The 17605-nt window shown below is 41.7% G+C and overlaps 1 protein-coding gene across 6 annotated transcripts in view; it reads right to left on the reverse strand.

Annotated features, from left to right (window-relative positions):
• tead1b (TEA domain family member 1b) overlaps nt 1–16486 on the reverse strand; it is a 238791-nt gene extending 222305 nt beyond the window's left edge. For 4 of the 6 annotated variants that reach the window (XM_041197552.1, XM_041197553.1, XM_041197551.1 and 1 more), the window contains exon 1: nt 15629–16019. In XM_041197552.1, the coding sequence (XP_041053486.1) occupies nt 15629–15869 (241 nt within the window). In that variant the 5' untranslated portion in view covers nt 15870–16019. Of the gene's footprint in view, nt 1–15628; nt 16020–16325 lie in introns of those variants that run through there. The other 2 variants (XM_041197556.1, XM_041197554.1) reach the window with 1 other exon arrangement.
• Nucleotides 16487–17605: the final 1119 nt, after the last annotated feature.

Below are 17605 nucleotides of genomic sequence, written 5' to 3' on the forward strand. Positions count from 1 at the left end.
TTGATTGTAAATTTTGAGCAAATTGAACTTAGTGAGCATTTTCATTATTAAATTTAGTGACTGGATCGTTTCTACATCATCTGGTTGGTCTCTTGCTCACTCTCTCCCCCCAGTTCTGCAAGCCTCGCCTTGTCTCCGTTTTCTACCCTTTGTGCCTCACAGTTTCCAGCTTTTGTTCTCTCTTCATGTCTGGCACACTATATGGAAGACTGAGAGTCTCAGAGAGAATGGTAGATCAGGGAATAACGCTGAGACAGTACGAATCATGCTGTACAAAAAGAGACCATTCAGCCCACTGTGCCTGTGCCAGCTCTTTGAAAGAGCTATCCAATTAGTTCTACTCCACCAATGCTTTTTTCTCATGGCCCTGTAATTTTTCCTTTCAACTATTTATCCAATTCCCTTTTGAAAGTTAATATTGAATCTGCTTCCACCGCCTTTTCAGACAGTACATTCCAGATCATCATGTCTTGTATAAAAAGAGAAATTTTGCTTCATCTCCCCCCTGGTTCTTTTGCTAATCCTGTTAAATCTGATTCCTCAAATTACTGTTCCGCATACCACCACTCCAGCCACTAGAAAGTTTTTCCTTATTTACTCTATCATCACTTTGTGATATTAAAGTCACTGAGATAACAGGGATATTACATGCAAAAGGTGTTAAGTTCAACTGCTTCAGCTTTTGCTAAGAACTATTTTTTTGGGGCAGGAATGTCGTTAGTTGTTCCTATTTAAACTAAATTGTTGTTTTTAAAGAGGGGTGGTGTGGAGATAGGGAAATTCAGCAACTATTCTAAACTAATTGTTTTAAGTGAATATGCAATTTGAACCAACACACATACTTTGACTACACTTCCAAAGTACTTCATTGGCTGTAAAATGCTTTGTGCATCCTGTGTCATGAAAGGCACTGTATAAATCGAAGGGTTTCTTTCCTCTATTTCAGATACTTATTGCATAGCACAAAAACATACAATATGCAAGACACAAAGCTTTTCGTTCATTTGCAAGTGTCAAAGCTGTAGCAAATTAAACATTTAAGCGACCAATGCAACGAAAAACTGCTCCAAAATTCCACATTTGCAGGCATCTGATTAATACAGACCATTTTAATGACTGGAGGAATCACACTGGAAACCCATTTAACAACCACACTTGAACCCATTTAACATTAACATTCGCCAACACTATTACCTGCTGCAATATCACTAAGCAAACATCAAACAAGGACAGCAGCTGTTCCTCACTGCCTCTGCCACCAGAGTAGATGATCAGGAAGAGAAATCTAGATTAACAAAAGTAAAGGCCCAACTCCCAAGCAAAAATAACCATTACATACCCTTGTCCTCTCCCCCTGCAACCACAACCCCACCAAATAAAAACACCAAATTCTACCCTCCCATGGTCCTAAATTCTTCCAGGGAATAGTTCCATGGACATCAGATGACTTTGTTACCCCAACCCAGTGACTGTTCTTTATACTCAAGCTCCAGCTTTCACCAGCCATGGGTAGCACTCTTGCCTCGAGTCAGATGGTTGTGGGTTCAAGCTCCACTCCCTAGATTTGAGTACATGCTGCAGGCTGCCACACAGTGCTAGTACTGAAGGAGGGCTGAATGTCGGAGGTGACGTCTTTCCGATGAAACGTTTAAAGCGAGGCCCGAGCCGCCCCAAAGGTGGACATAAAAGATCCTAGGGCCACTGTTTTGAAGAGGAGCAGATGAGTTCAACCAATATTTATTCCTTAACATCACTAAAACAGATTATTTTGCTGTTATAGCATAACAGTTTGTGGGAGCTTACTGTGCACTGCATTTACTTAGACAAGCTATTAGTGAAGTAATCAAACTTTTCTTTAAAAAGAACCCAATCTAGAACATACTGTTCCAACATTCCTTTCTAACGGGTGGAGTGATAGATGCAACAGCGAAGCAATTACAACAACTTGCATTTGTCGAATACCTTTAAAATAGAGAGAGGGTATTGGGAGTGTTAGGGAGAGAATTCTAGGTTTAGGGCCCAGGTAGCTGAAGGCACAGCCGCCAATGGTGGAGGGATGGAAATCTGCGGATGCTCGAGAGATCAGACTTTGAGGAGGTTACAAGCTGGGAAGACAACTTGGGTCAGTGAGCACTGGGACCAATGGATGACTGGGACTTCCCCGTAAACCCAGTCTGACTGCAGAGTGTGCAGGGCCACACAATTTTGTCAGCCTGTCTACCTTTAAAATAGTGGTACGAGCAAATTGTTATTCGCTCATTCCTAATTTGTATGCTGTAATTTACGTAATCTTAATCAGTCAATTACTGACAGAATTACGGAAAGTTACTAATTCTATCAAAGGACAAACTGGAGGTTGCTTTACTCGCACAAAAGGAAATGCACATTTCACTTCAACTGCAATGATCAGAAGATGTTTCACAGTGCACACAACCGATCATTCAACACTGAACAGCAAAACGGGGAAGCAGACAAATTGATTCAAGCTGCATTTATACAGCTGTTTCCATAGCGGCTATTGAGAAAGATTTTTAAAATCGCCAGAATGAAGTCATGACCTTCCTACCCAGCAAACTTCAAGCATCCAATATGACTTTATGCATCTCGCAGTTTAGATGCATTGCTGCTTTCTGACTGTTTTATTTTTCCTTAAGAATTAATTCTCTCAATGCTCGAGCTCAGGGCAGACACAAATGAATGCTTATAACTACCCACTTTGACTTTTGTTAGCATTGAACATACACAAAGTATTCCTGCAGGATTTTGAAGGGGCATGATACATTCAACAGAATCATGCATTACTATTTAGTTATAAAGAAGGCTACACACTTAAAATTTAACCTTGAAAAAGGCAACTTGGTGTAATTAAAATTTTAAGAAAACTGGGAAATAATTTCCAATTCACATAGTTGAGAACAATGGTAACTAAAATTTCTGCAGACTTTTTCGCATTTTGTTTTCTAGGATTGATGTCCAACAAAATACAAAACACAAATGCGCACAGAGACAAAAACTTCCCAATTTTGCAAAGGCAAGGATAAAAAAAACCATTAAGTACAGATTGGATTCCGCATCTCCCCTCAAGTATCTTTGAGTTATTAGCATGGGACAACATTTTTTTTATGCACCAAGCAAACTCACCCTGCGTTATCTTAGGTTCTGAAGTGTCCAAAAGCTTCCACTTCTAACATTTACATACAATCCATTTTTGAAAAAGGAAATGTACATGGAATGCCACTGCTTAAAAAAAGTTACTTCATTGACTGCAGCAAAATGCTTTTTTTTTGTATTTAAAAATAGAAAAACAGACACACAACACAGACACACGCTTACGCCCAACACAATGCAGCTACACATTGTGTTATCACCGACACTCCAAAGCCTCATAATTGTTATTAAAATGCCAGAGCGGGGCAACAATTAACACAAAGGAATGAAGAGATTCCATTGAGGGAAAAGGAACGACAGCGCAAACCTGCTTTTATAGAAGCATTCAAGCGTGAGGCTGGGGCGGTTGGCAACCCAGACATGAGGCATATCAAAAATGCTATTGATAAGCAAAATTAACAGGCAGCTTATCTGAAGCATACACTAACCATATGGTGTCAGAACCTGTGCTGCCTGTTGCTTAAATAACAATAGATCACTACAGAACGGGATTGCCAGCGCTGTTTGACAAATGGTCATTAGCATGAATTTGCAGGGCTCCGGGGGCAATAGTGCAATTCTGTATTTGCATTTTACGTAACAGGTGAATAAAAAGAGTAAACCAGATGTCGACTACAGACACAGACTGTCTGGCTTTTGAGATTCATCACAGAGCGGCAGTGACAGGGAGATGGCGAAAGAGTGAGACAGAGAGAGTTTGTGGGGGGGGGGGGGTGGTGGAGAAAGCAAGAGACAAATGGACAGAGACAGGAGGAAGAGAGACAGTGAAGGGCAGAGAAGAGATACATAGAGAGGGGGAGAGCAACAGAGACACAAACACACAGATGAGACACACACATGTACACGGGGAGGGAGGCAGAGAGACAGATGCAGATAAGAGACAGACAGACAGGTGTAACAGAGACAGAAAAAGAGACAGACGGACGCACAAAAACAAGAGCAGAGAGAGAGAGAGGCACATAGAGGAGAGAGAGAGAGAGAGACAGACATACACCGAGGAGAGAGAGGCACAGACGCACCAAGGAGAGAGAGAGAAAGAAAAAGAGAGAGAGGGGGAGGGAGGGAGAGAGGGGGAGGGAGGGAGAGGGAGGGAGGGAGAGAGGGGGAGGGAGAGAGGGGGAGGGAGGGAGGGAGGGGGGAGGGAGGGAGAGGGAGGGAGGGAGGGGGAGGGAGGGAGGGAGAGAGGAAGGGGAGGGAGGGAGGGAGAGAGGGGGAGAGAGGGAGAGAGGGGGAGGGAGGGAGAGAGGGGGAGGAGAATGGGGGGAGGGGGAGAATGGGGGGAGGGGGAGAATGGGGGGAGGGGGAGAATGGGGGGAGGGGGAGAATGGGGGGAGGGGGAGAATGGGGGGAGGGGGAGAATGGGGGGAGGGGGAGAATGGGGGGAGGGGGAGAATGGGGGAGGGGGAGAATGGGGGGAGGGGGAGAATGGGGGGAGGGGGAGAATGGGGGGAGGGGGAGAATGGGGGAGGGGGAGAATGGGGGAGGGGGAGAATGGGGGAGGGGGAGAATGGGGGAGGGGGAGAATGGGGGAGGGGGAGAATGGGGGAGGGGGAGAATGGGGGAGGGGGAGAATGGGGGAGGGGGAGAATGGGGGAGGGGGAGAATGGGGGAGGGGGGAGAGAGAGAGAGGGTGGGGGGGAGAGAGAGAGGGGGTGGGGAATGAGGGGAGGAGGAGAATAGGGAGAGGGGGAGAATAGGGGGAGGGGGAGAATTGGGGAGGGGGGAGAGAGAGAGGTTGGAGGGGGGAGAGAGAGAGGGTGGGGAATGGGGGGAGGGGGAGAATAGGGGACAGGGAGAGAGAGAGGGGCTGGGGGGGAGAGGGAGAGGGGCTGGGGGGGAGAGGGAGGGGGGCTGGGGGGAGAGGGAGAGGGGCTGGGGGGGAGAGGGAGAGGGGCTGGGGGGGAGAGGGAGAGGGGCTGGGGGGGAGAGGGAGAGGGGCTGGGGGGGAGAGGGAGAGGGGCTGGGGGGGAGAGGGAGAGGGGCTGGGGGGGGAGAGGGAGAGGGGCTGGGGGGGGAGAGGGAGAGGGGCTGGGGGGGAGACGGAGAGGGGCTGGGGGGGAGACGGAGAGGGGCTGGGGGGGAGACGGAGAGGGGCTGGGGGGGAGACGGAGAGGGGCTGGGGGGGAGACGGAGAGGGGCTGGGGAGGTGGCGGGAGAGGGAGGGTGGCGGGAGAATTAAGTTGCTGAATTAAGTTGTCCTCATTTCAGAGTTATCTACTGAGCCCATATGACAACTTCATCTGGGCATTTAGTTCTGTTCAGACTGTTCACCTCCACATTGACTGGCTGCTTTGATCCTTTTCAATTCATTTGTTAGAGCGCTATTCTGCTTCCTAGAGTTTCTCTTACCTGCTTTCAAATTTTGTTTTTCCTCTTCCATATTGTGTCTCTCAACCTTTATGTTGCTCAGATTGGACTAAAGTTCAAGTTCAGTTTTGGTTGTTCATTCTGCTTTCAAGCAACTGTTCCGATGCATCAGCAATTCTTTCTCCTGTTCGAAGTATTTTGCACGATGCTTACTAGAAACCTCTGATGCAACAAGTTTTAATTGAAGATCTATCTTTGTTAAACTTGCTTCTACAAGTTAGTCATTTAAATGTTTCATGCCCTCTTCCAATTGTTCTATTTCCCGTGAGCAAAATTCCAGTGTTCTCATCAGTTCTCGTTTTTGCTTTACAAACTCATCTTTCACATGTGAAAGTTGGTTCTTCATTGACCACTTTTCTTTCCACAGAACATAATTCCTCTGCGCTATCCTTCAAGCTTACATTATGTAATTGCACTTCTGCCAATTGTTTCTAAGAGATTTCACTGTCTTATGAGAAGTTCTACTTGTTCTTGCCACTCTAGGTTCTTAATTTGCATCTTTTCATATGTTTCTTTGGAAATGTAATGTTTTCCCAAGTTTTCTTCCAAATGTCCAACCGTTTTCTTCAACTCGGTAGTCTCTTTTCTTGTACCTCTTGGCTTCCTTCTGAATATAGAACCTTCCTGAGTCTTCTCTGCCAACTGGCTCGTCGGTTCCTTCAGAGTGACATTAAATTTGTTTCGCTTCACTTCATAATTTTCCAGAGGAACAAACTTTGACCTCAGGGACTCTTATAGCATGTGAAAGTCCTTTAGCAGCCCTTTTTCTTTTTCTTTGCGAAGTGCAATTACTTTGTCTTGAGTTTTCTTGTAATTTAAGGGTCTCATCAAATTTGTTCTGCTGTTCCAGGTAGCCTTTATTCTTTCATACTGCTGAGGGGTTATGTACTGTTCTTGAATTTGATCTTGAAGGATGGCTAGCTGTTTTTGCAACTATTTACTTTCCTGTTCAGCTCTTGCCTTCTCACCCTTCAGCTTCAGTGCATTGCGTTGTTACTACTGACTGTTCCAAAGCAGCTTTTTCTGAAGTAGCATCAACTTATTTTTTGACTCATGTTTTCCCAGTGGCAAGTATTTGTTCCTCAAAGAGTCTTATAAGGCCGGGACGTCTTTGAGTGCATTTTCTCCCAGCTGTCATGCCTGGCTGAATTTCTGGTTGAGTTTTCCTAACTCCTGCTTCAATTTATCAACAATGGAATTCAGAGTTATTTCCTCCTGGTACAACTTTACTTGTTCATATCTCAAACAGTTTGGTTCATTGAAGACATTAGTTTGAGTGTATTTTCAAAGGAATATAGTCAGCTTGAATTTTGTGTTTCAAATCTTCCAATTCAGCTTTGATACAAACATTTTCCTTTTGCAGGGTGTGTTTTTTTTTTTGGAGTTCATTAGATAGCTTTCCTTCACTCACAGTCAGCTACTCACAGTGCTCCATACTGGCACCCACTGTTGCAGTTCAGGTAATGTGTCGGGCTTCCCAAAAATATATATTCCTGGGGCTTCCAGGGAGTTCTTTGCCTCTCTAGCATAGTATAAGGACATCAGAAATAGGAGTAGAAGCAAACGATATGGCCCCTTCAGCCTATTCGACCATTCCATAAGATCGTGGCTGATACTCCAATTAACTCCACTTTTCTAACCTTTCCCCACATCCCTTAGTGCCCAAAAATCTATCCATCTCAATCTTGAATATACTGATCTGCTGAACATCTATAGCCCTCTGGGATAGAGATTTCCCAAGATTCACAATCCTAAGTGAAGAAATCTCTCCTCATCTCAGTCTTAAATTGTCAGCCACTTATCTTGAAACTATGTCCCCTAGTTCTAGACTCTCCAACCAAAGGAAAGCAGCTTCTCAGCCTCTACCCTGTCAAGTCTTCTAAGAATTTTATGCATTTTGATAAGAGCACCTCTCATTTTTCTAAACACCAAGAGAGTACAGGCCCATTCTACTCAATCTTTCCTCTTTGGGCATCCCGCTCTTTTCAGGAATTATATGGGAATTCTTTCCCAGGCCTATGACAGTTATGTCCCGAGTCAATCAGACTTACAAAGAGCAATAATTAGCGAACAAAGACTGTGATTATTAAGAAGCTACGTCCCATTAGTGTGAGCACCAAACAATCAATTCAGTTCCAGTCTCAGAATATTCATTTTAAAAATTTAAATTAAGTTTGTAATTGGCAACTGAGAGGACACAATGAGACAACTTGTATTTATATAGCAACTTTAATGGAAGAAAGACATCACCTGAAAGCATGTAATAGGCGGCTGTATTATTCTGCCTGTAAGGTGGGCCTGTGTACCTTTGAGGCTGCAGCCCTCAGACTGTCAATAAACACAGGTCAATCAGAGTTTTATTGTTATTTAATGAGGGAGCTGCGCAGATCTGAAAATATTTAGTTAAGTTTCAGACTCCAAAACACTGGCAACTAGCAATTATCCTTGATTCTTTTTCTAAAATAAATTAAAAATTTTAAACTGAAAAAACCATGATACTGGGACAAAATGTGCTGGATAAATTGAATATGAGGGAAAGGTTGTTGGTGCAAAAAACGAACAGGTTGCAACTTTCTGCATCAAATACAAGGTAACACTCCCTATCCACTCCTTCAGTAACTGCTCCTATGTCTTATGGTCTTATTCTAACTGGGTACATTACTCCCAAGATCAGGAACAAATTATAGCACCTTTCACAACCAAAGTAATTTACAGCCGATTAAGTACTTTGAAGTGCAGTCACTGTTGTAATGTAGTAAATGCAGCAGCAAGCTCTCACAAGCAGCAATGAGACAAGTGATGACTTTTTTTCAAGTAATGTTATTTGAGGGATAAATATTGACCTTCCCTGTCTTTCAGATGAAACATTATAACAAGGCCCCCCGAAGAGCAGGGGGAGTTATCGCCTGTGTCCTGACCAATTTTTATCCTTCAACCAGCACCTACAAAGTTTAACTGGTCATTTATCTCATTGCTATTTGTATGTTTCCAACATTACAACACTGACTACACTTCAAAAGGTAATTAATTGGCTGCAGAGCACTTTGGGATGTCTTGGGGTCATGAAGGTCACAATGAAAATGCAAACTTTTCTTTCCTCTTTATAGATTGGGAAATGTTGATGTACAAAGGGACCTGGGTGCCCTTGTACACCAATCTCTGAAAGCAAGCATGCAGGTGCAGCAAGCAGTTAAAGGCGGCAAGTGGTATGTTGGCCTTCATTGCAAGAGGACTTGAGTACAGGAGCAAGGATGTCTTACTGCAGCTGTACAGGGCCTTGGTGAGACCACACCTGGAGTATAGTTTGCAGTTTTGGTCTCCTTATCTAAGAAGGGATATACTTGCCATAGAGGGAATGCAGCAAAGGTTCACCAGACTGATTCCTGGGATGGCAAACTCGTCGGGTGAGGAGAGATTTGGCCGACTAGGCCTGTATTCATTGGAGTTTAGAAGAATGAAAGAGGATCTCATTGAAATGTATAAAATTCTGAGATGGTTGGGCAGGCTGGATGCAGTTTCCTCTGGCTTGTGTGTGTGTGTATGTGTGTGTGTGTTTGGGGGGGGGGGGGGGGGGGGGGGGGGGGGTGTCCCTAGGACAAGGGGTCACAATCTCAGGATACGGGGTAGGCTATTTAGGACTGAGATAAGGAGAAACTTCTTCACTCAGAAGGTGATGAACCTGTGGAATTCTCTACCACAGAAGGCTGTGGAGGCCAAGTTACTGAATATTGAGGATGAAATAGATAGATTTCTAGACTCTAAAGGCATCAAGGGGTATGGGGAGAGAGCGGGAGTAAATCGTTGACATAAAGGATCAGCCATGATTATATTCAATGGTGGAGCAGGCTCAAAGAGCCAAATGACCTACTCCTGCTTCTATTTTTCTATGTTTCTATCTCCACAACATAAAGATTACATTCAGTCTACGATGACATGGTCAACATGATCTAGGTAGGCAATGAAACCTGCTGGCATTCAGGGGCCATGCCAACTGCAATCGTTGCTTACTTTTTTTTCACCCTACGTTAAATTTTGTAGTTAGAGCCCAAATTATGGGTAGATCTTTTCAGTGGACTCTTACTAACATCCATACTCCTTTCAGTCACAATCTCCTCAGCCATCAGTCGGCTCCCATTCCATCTGCCTGGGCTAATTTTGGATCCAGATTTAAGAGGTTAATGAGCTGTTCTAATCTGCTTCACTCCTCCTAAGGTTTTTTTTTTGTAAATGGACACCATGTTACTGTCTTCAAAGATAAATTTCTAAAAATCATGGGTTTGTACTTAATTAACTGCAGCATTTTAAGAATGCCAAACCACCATATACCAATGTTAGATGTGACTGCCTGGTAGGATTAATATTTCAGTCTTTCTTTTTCCAAAACCTATAACTGCATTGAATTAGGATAAAAAAGCTGAACACACAAAAATCAAATGTGACCTCAAAATCTTTTAAGGGGAAGCCAAATAATGTATTAACTCAATATGTGGAGAATGTATTAACATTTCTCATCATTACCAATCATTTATAAAGCCAAAAACTTAACAGAATTTCTAGCACTCATGTCAAGAAATTACGAGGAATAAAGAAACAGAAGTTTCAAACTTTCAGCCTTCTGCCATTTATAAAAACCTGAGGCCATTCAGCCCTTTGAAATTATACCGCCAATCGATTAGAGTATCGCTGATCTGTATCTTAACTCCATCTATGCATCCTGATTCCATTACCCTTAATATCTTTGCCTAACAAAAATCTTATCTATCTTGGATTTAAGAATTTCAATTGAGCTCCAGCTGTTGAGGGCAAGAGTTTCAGATTACTAACACGAAAAAAAATTAAGTGCATCTACACTTAATTACTATCTCTTGGCTCATCCAACAGAGAACAAAACACTAGTTTCGTCCAGCTTTTGGATTTCACTAATTAATCTGATCGGTAATAACTTGCACTTAACAACCCAAGGTGATTTGCAGGGCAATGGGTGAAGCCACTCAATCTTGAACATCAACATCAATTTAATCATTCTACGAATTGGAGACACATTTTCTTCACTGTGTTAGTCCAAAGTTTGAGTCTTTTCTCGAGTGGGGGGCTGGCGGTGGGTGGGGAGCAGTCAAACACAATTGAGAAGCAAATCATGTACAATCATGCATCTTTAATTAATGAAACTGCAATCTTGTAAATAGCATTTCAGAACAAAATATTAAAAGATGCTTTAAGGATTTTTTAAAATTAATTTCTGGATGTGGGCTTCAGGGCACAGTTGGCATTATTACCCATCTCTAGTTTCCTTGAAAAGGCGGTGGTCCTTCTGTTTGAACCGCTAATAGCGGTAGATACAACAGAGGGAAGTCTACCATGTTGGTGTGGGACTGAGTTATGCATAAGCCCAGAGTGGGTAAGGATGGCAGGTTTTCTGCCCTTAAAGTTCATTAATTAACCAGTTGTTTCTGTTTTACAACAACCTGACAGCTTCACATTCAGTCTTTAGTTTACAGAGTATTTTTTAAAAAAAAATTTCAAATCCTCAAACTATCAGTGAAATTTCAATTCACACTCCCGATTATTAGTCCAAATTCTCTAGATTATATAAACACTGAAGTAAATTAAAGTACATTCAATATAAATAAAAACACACCAATTGATCATTCATTGCACAAAAACAATTTAAAACCAGTATTCCCCAAATTACAATAAAACCAAGTGCCTGTTGTTTACATCTCTATAAATCTACAATAAAATAACTCAATTACAATCCATCCTCCCCCAGCCCCCACTTCAACAAACGGATTTAATTCTCACCATCTTGCCATGTCAGAAGTTAAGAAGAAAATCTGTTTACAGTGGTAACGATGATGAACAGTATAAAAGTGAAACATTAACAGCACATTTAAAAAAAACAGATCGGCAGGAAATCCTTCCAAACAAAAGGCAGATAGTTTTCAATTAGCAAAAACATCACAAAAGCCAGATTTTCCAGACCACACAACTGGACCTACTTAAAAAGGGAACGCGTTTCTTTTTTTTTAAAAGTCTGCTTTCTTTTTAAGTTTATAATCCCATTTTAACATCTATGCTGCTATGTTGGCAGATAGAAAATATCTAGAGATGACTCAGATGCAAATCTTTTAAGATATTGAATTTTAATAAACTTTGTTTAGGTGCTCTCTACAGCAGAATGTTGTATATGTCAGACCGATTCTGCTAAGTTGCTGCAGGCCTTAATAAATCAAGGTATTATGGGCAATAAACAGCTAGCAACGCAGCTCCCAGTCGCAGAACAAACACACAATGTCATTTATAAGGCAGCTAGCTGTCAATATGAAACTTGATACAGTGTAGATTCAACTTTGGATACTCTGATTACAACCCAGCTCGTGAAAAAGGTAGAGAGTGTTTTCTTTTTTTTAACCCATCAATTCAACTTGTGTTATTTTGAAACATGTTTTATTTAATGCATAACAAGCAAATTTCATTGGAGTTGATGAGTTATGAATTTTAGTTACCATGGATCTTGTACGAGCTCTTCTACTACTGCAAGGTTTTTGGAATCAAACTTGAGTGCATCAGGGCTTGAAATTAGGCTGCCAGAACCATAAGTTGACAGAGGCACTGGTCCATAGCAAGAAACAGTGGCCCAGTGTTATAGAGTCATCCTTCACACATATTAAAGGCAGCTTGCAAAGAAAAGTCAGCACTAGACACTTCATGCATGCGTGAGCACAAAGCAGCAAGCACAAATTGCTGTCGAGATGAATTCATTGGTCTGTTGGGTCAATCAGTGGCCCCCACTGCTAGCTTCACTGGCCCTGGTCCAATGTTTCAACCCCTGGATCAAGTAGACAGGATCTTCTGAGATGAGACTAACACATCTTTGACATGAGGACTGTCCTCTGGAATGTAACGCCTGAAAGGGCAGTGAAAGCAGATTCAATCATAACTTACAAAAGGGAATTGGATATTTGGAATGACTTGAAGGAGAAAAATTTGCAGGGGTATGGGGAAAGAGCAGGGGGGGTAGATGGAACTAATAACTGGTTAGCTCATGCAAAGAGCCAGCACAGTCACAATGGGCTGAATGGTCTCCACTTGTGCTGTATCAGTCTATGATGATACAAAGTGCTGCTCCCCAGCCACCTGGCTAAAGGGGTGTGCATTGACAGCACAGATCTACACATGCAGTTAAAAGGATATTACAATCCAGGGGCAAAAGGAAAGCTCAAATCTGACCATGTACAAATTCAGTTTCTATTTCTAATTCAGTTTATAATTTTTTTAATTAGTTCTTTTGGTCACCTTCCAGCTATCTGAAGTTGATTATGTCACAGTTACCGGTTTCTAGTTTCTCTGCGGAGTCCAGAACAAGGAGGCATAACCTTAAAATTTAGGCTAGAGAGTTCAGAAAAGTAATTATTGAGGCTAATGGAATATTGGACTTTATCTCAAGGGGGTTGGAGAGCAAACGAGTGGAAGTTATATTACAGTTATATGCAAATCTGGTTAGCTCCCATTTACTGTACTGTGCTTACTTATGGGCACAGTCCCACAGCAAAGATACATTGGATTTTGAGGGGTTGCAGCACAGATTCATCAGAACGATAATGGGGTTAAAAGGATTAAATTATGAGGGCAGGTTGCACAGACTAGGCTCATATTCCCTTGAATTGAGATTAAGGGGTGACCAAACTGAGGTTTTTAAAGATGATTAAAGGAATCATTTTGACAGACAGAGAAACTATTGCCTCTGGTAGGAGAGTCCAGAATAAGGGGGTGTAGCCTTAAAATTCAAGCCAGGCCATTCAGGGGTGATGTCAGGAAGCAACACTTCACACAAAGGGTAGTGGAAATCTGGAACTCTCTCCCCCAAAGAATCGGTTGAGGTTGGTGGTTATTTGAAAATTTAACTGAGGCTGATAGATTTTTGTTGCATAAGGGTATTAAGGGATACAGAACAAAGAGGGTAAATGGAGTTAAGACACAAATCAGCCATGATCCAACTGAATGGATGAATAGGCTTGGGGAGGTGCTGAATGGCCTCTTCCTGTTCCTATGATATGTAATCAAACAGACCAGGCAATGGTGTCCATTTTGAAAGCAACAGTAATTACATTAGTCTGCTGTAAATAATCTCCTTTATCATTGCATGCCCATGTGGGTAAGGTAACATTCAGTAAATGTGAAGAAATGGCACTTCTCTGGAGTGAGCAAACATCAGGCCCAGAGAATGAGAATAAGACACAGTTAGAAATCAGGTCTTGTAACAGCAACAGAACTTCAAAATGAGAAAACTACCTTACAGTTAAGATGCAAAAAATATTATTCACAGAACCCAATAAAATTACCATTAAAAATAAGGGTTGAAGTTATGACATGATTTTTTTAAAAACACAAATTTAAAATTACATAAATGGTAACAAAAGTGATTTAGCAATTGTAACATTTTAAAGCTTAAGAGTGGTATTACTCATACTCAGTAAAATCAAATATGTCAAAATAAACATTCTGAATTCGAGATGAAGGTACTTCATACTGTTTTCCAATCCCTCCACTACATTGAAGTCTTAGCAACTGCTAACTGCCACACAGGCTAATAAACTGGAATACCCAAATCGACAAGTAGCATGTTCAAGAAAATAGAAAAATATTTTTTTCTGATAAGCAATAATCCTGATTCTGACACCGCTGCTTATTTTTTGGCCTGGAATCACATGCAACCCGCTACGTATGATGCACTTCCTTCAACCTTTATCATGCTCCAAGATAATGTCTACAAGTTCAGTCATTATATAAAACATGGAATTATTCCACAATCAGCCATTCAAAAACCAGACACACAACGCTATGGTAACTGACACTGGCCCAGCCAATGTCTGAACTCCATTTTAAAGTTCATTAATTCTTGGCTCCTTTCTCTCAAGTTGGGAAATCAACCTGTAATTTGAGCAAAGTATCTACCAGTAGACAGAGAAAGAGTAAATAAGAAAGAAAGGAAAGGGACAAAAGAAACGGGAAGACAGAAAAAGGGAAAGAGAAAAGAAAAGCAGTAAAAGAGAAAAATAGAAGAGAAAAAATCCTCCTGTCTCAAAAAGTTTTATTATAATATTGAACATCCTGTAGATATTGCAGAATTTTATCCTGGCAACTAACAGGCACAATGCATCAATTTTTGGAACTATTTAAGAGATTTAATCCAGGGAGTAACAGAATTTCCTACTACCAAACTGTATCAGAATTTAGCTGTACCCAATGTCTAAGGATGAATAAAGACACAAAATATGCAGACACAAAAGATTGTTTTTGGTTTAAGGATAAAAATTTCTTCATATTGCGGGCAGAGTTTCATGCAGATTCTAACCACTATCTAAAGTATGGAATTCAGCTCGCCAAGCCTTACATCCTACCAAGTTATCAATTTTTCGAACCGTGCTGGTTTTGAGAAATGTGCTTCCCCAATTCCCCAGACAGACCCTAAAACCATGGCTGACACATTTAGATCACGACTCGGGCTGCCACTACTTTCCGGCACTTCCATAACCAGAAATGCTCATTTCCAAAGTCATTAATTGCAATTTAAAAAAAATAAACTTCACACAAGTACAATCATCGACCATCCTCGTTCATCTGCAATCCGTTTACTGTACAAAATTATTTAACAATCCTTCAGAGGTTAGAGGAGCGATCACAAGCCCAGTTACAGCACAAGAGGCAGGGTAGGGCACTCAATTTAACTTTTTTTGTTTAAAAAGAACAAGCATAAACGATCTCGGTTATAGAAATGAGATCCTTTTTTAAAAAAAAATATGTAGTATCTCCTCCTTTGCATTGCTAAAGTTCATTTAGCTCCGCACAATCAGCCCCCTTCTCCACAAGTCACAATAGTATTTTCAAACTATGCAGCACAGAAAGAGAAGCGAAAAATTAAATATATTATATATATATATAAAATTATAGAAAAGTATAGGGCTGAGATTTAAAGAGATGTATGTGAATGCACTTTGTGAAAATCACTGCACCCTTACGTCAGAATCTAAGCAAATATTTACTGTGTGCGCTAAGGAGAGAGAGAAATGGGTAGAGGAATTGAATTACTTACTCAGAGACACAGAGAAAGGGGAAAGCACTCGACTTTTCCTGGGATTTGCAACAAGTCGGCAGTGAGGCAGTGCTGAGCAGGCTAGGCCAGGCGGTGAACACTCTCCCTCTCTCCCACCCCCCACACAAGAAACCTCCAGCTCCGCCGCTCCTAGCACCTTCTCTCCTTTCCTTCCCTCTTTCTTCCCCCTGCACCAGGAATAGAAGAAAAAAAGACACGAAATTCCGACTTTCATTCGCATTTTTTACTTCAGCACAAAACACCAGAGGAGAAAAAAAATAAACAAAATCTACACATAATTAAAATAATAAACACTCTCTCGCCGGTAAATTACTACTTTGCTTATTTTTTTTTTTGAAATGCGAAAACATTTCTCTCCCTCTAAAGACTTGCGTCCGGAAGTTCTGCTTTAGAGAGAGAGAGGAGAGCGAGAGAGAGGGGAAAAAATGTTAAAAATGTCAAAGATTTTTTGCGCCAGATTTGCCTGGGCGCGGGGAGCGGGCTGTAACCCAAATCCACAGCAACACTCCCTCAATTCTCTTTATTTTCAAGCAAATCAATCGATCCGAAAATTCTTTTCCTCCTTTTTTTCCCACACATCCAGAAGTATCAGTTATATTTTGCTTGTTGCAAAAATTAGATACATTATTACTAAAAATAGATACATTGTTTCAAACAAAAAATGATACAAACTCACCTCAGGATTTTTTTTTAAACTCTTATAAATGCATAAAAAGTATTATATTTTTTTAGAAAAGGAAAAGTTTGGTAACTTGCTGTTGAGGGGAGGGGGTATTTTTTTTTTGGGGTGTGTTTTTATTGCAGTGAGTTGCAGAGCTGGTGAACGGCACAGCACTCGCAAGAATTCCAGGAATGAGAACTGGAATGAAATGAACGCGAGCTCGAGTCTGCGCACTGCCGGCCCCAGCCAGGGGGGGTGGGGCCCCGGGAAACGTCATCATCAATTGGGCTGGGGTAGGGGGAGGCTGGGTGAGTGAGGGTAAACAGGCACCAGTGCGCGTGTGCTGAGGGATGCAGTGCCTTCTGGGACTTGTAGTCCCAAGCATGTGCTAATTTAAGAGATAAAGGATTTGCATTTATGTAGCACCTTTCATGACCTCAGGACATCCCAAACTGTTTACAGCTAGTGCGGCACTTCTGCCAAGCATTGTCAATGTTGTGGACACGGCAGCTGATCTGCACACAGCAAGCCCCCACATAAGGGCATGAGACTTGCACTGAGCGCTTTACATGACCACTCAAAGCACTTTACAGCCAATGAAGTACTTTAGAATTATAGTCATTTAGTGCAGGAAACGCAGCAGCCAATTTGCACACAGCAAACTCCCACAAACAGCAATGTGATAATGATCAGATAGCTTTTTTTGTGATGTTAATTGAGGGATAAATGTTGGCCAGAGCACCAGGGAAAACACTCCTGCCATTCTTTGAAATAATGGCCATGAGATCTTTCACATTGGCACAAGGAGGTAGATAGAGCCTCAGTTTAACGTCTCTTCCAAAGGATAGCACCTCCAATAGTGCAGCACTCCCTCAATACTGCACTTAAGAGTGTCATCCTTGATTTTTGGGCTATTGCCCTGGACTGGGTCTTGTGGCTCAGAGGCAAAAGTGTTACCAGATGAGCCACATTGACATATCAAACAACAATATGATAACAACAAGATATTCTTTTTGTCAGTGATGTTGGTTGAGAAATAAATATTAGCTGCAGCAACAAAATTCTCTGTGCATGTGAGTACAGAAAATGGAGTTTAGATAAATCTGTGTCCTGGTCACTGATTCTTCAGCCAGTAGAAACAGTTTCTCCTTATTTACCCCATTAAAACCCTGGATGGTTTGGAATGCTATATTCGGCTCCCCTTAACCTTAAGATAAAAGCAAAATACTGCGAATGCTGGAAATCTGAAACAAAAACAGAAAAAGCTGTAAAAACTCAGCAGGTCTAACAGCATT

The sequence above is a fragment of the Carcharodon carcharias genome, chromosome 10, assembly GCF_017639515.1.
Source record: "Carcharodon carcharias isolate sCarCar2 chromosome 10, sCarCar2.pri, whole genome shotgun sequence".
NCBI classification, from domain to species: domain Eukaryota; kingdom Metazoa; phylum Chordata; class Chondrichthyes; order Lamniformes; family Lamnidae; genus Carcharodon; species Carcharodon carcharias.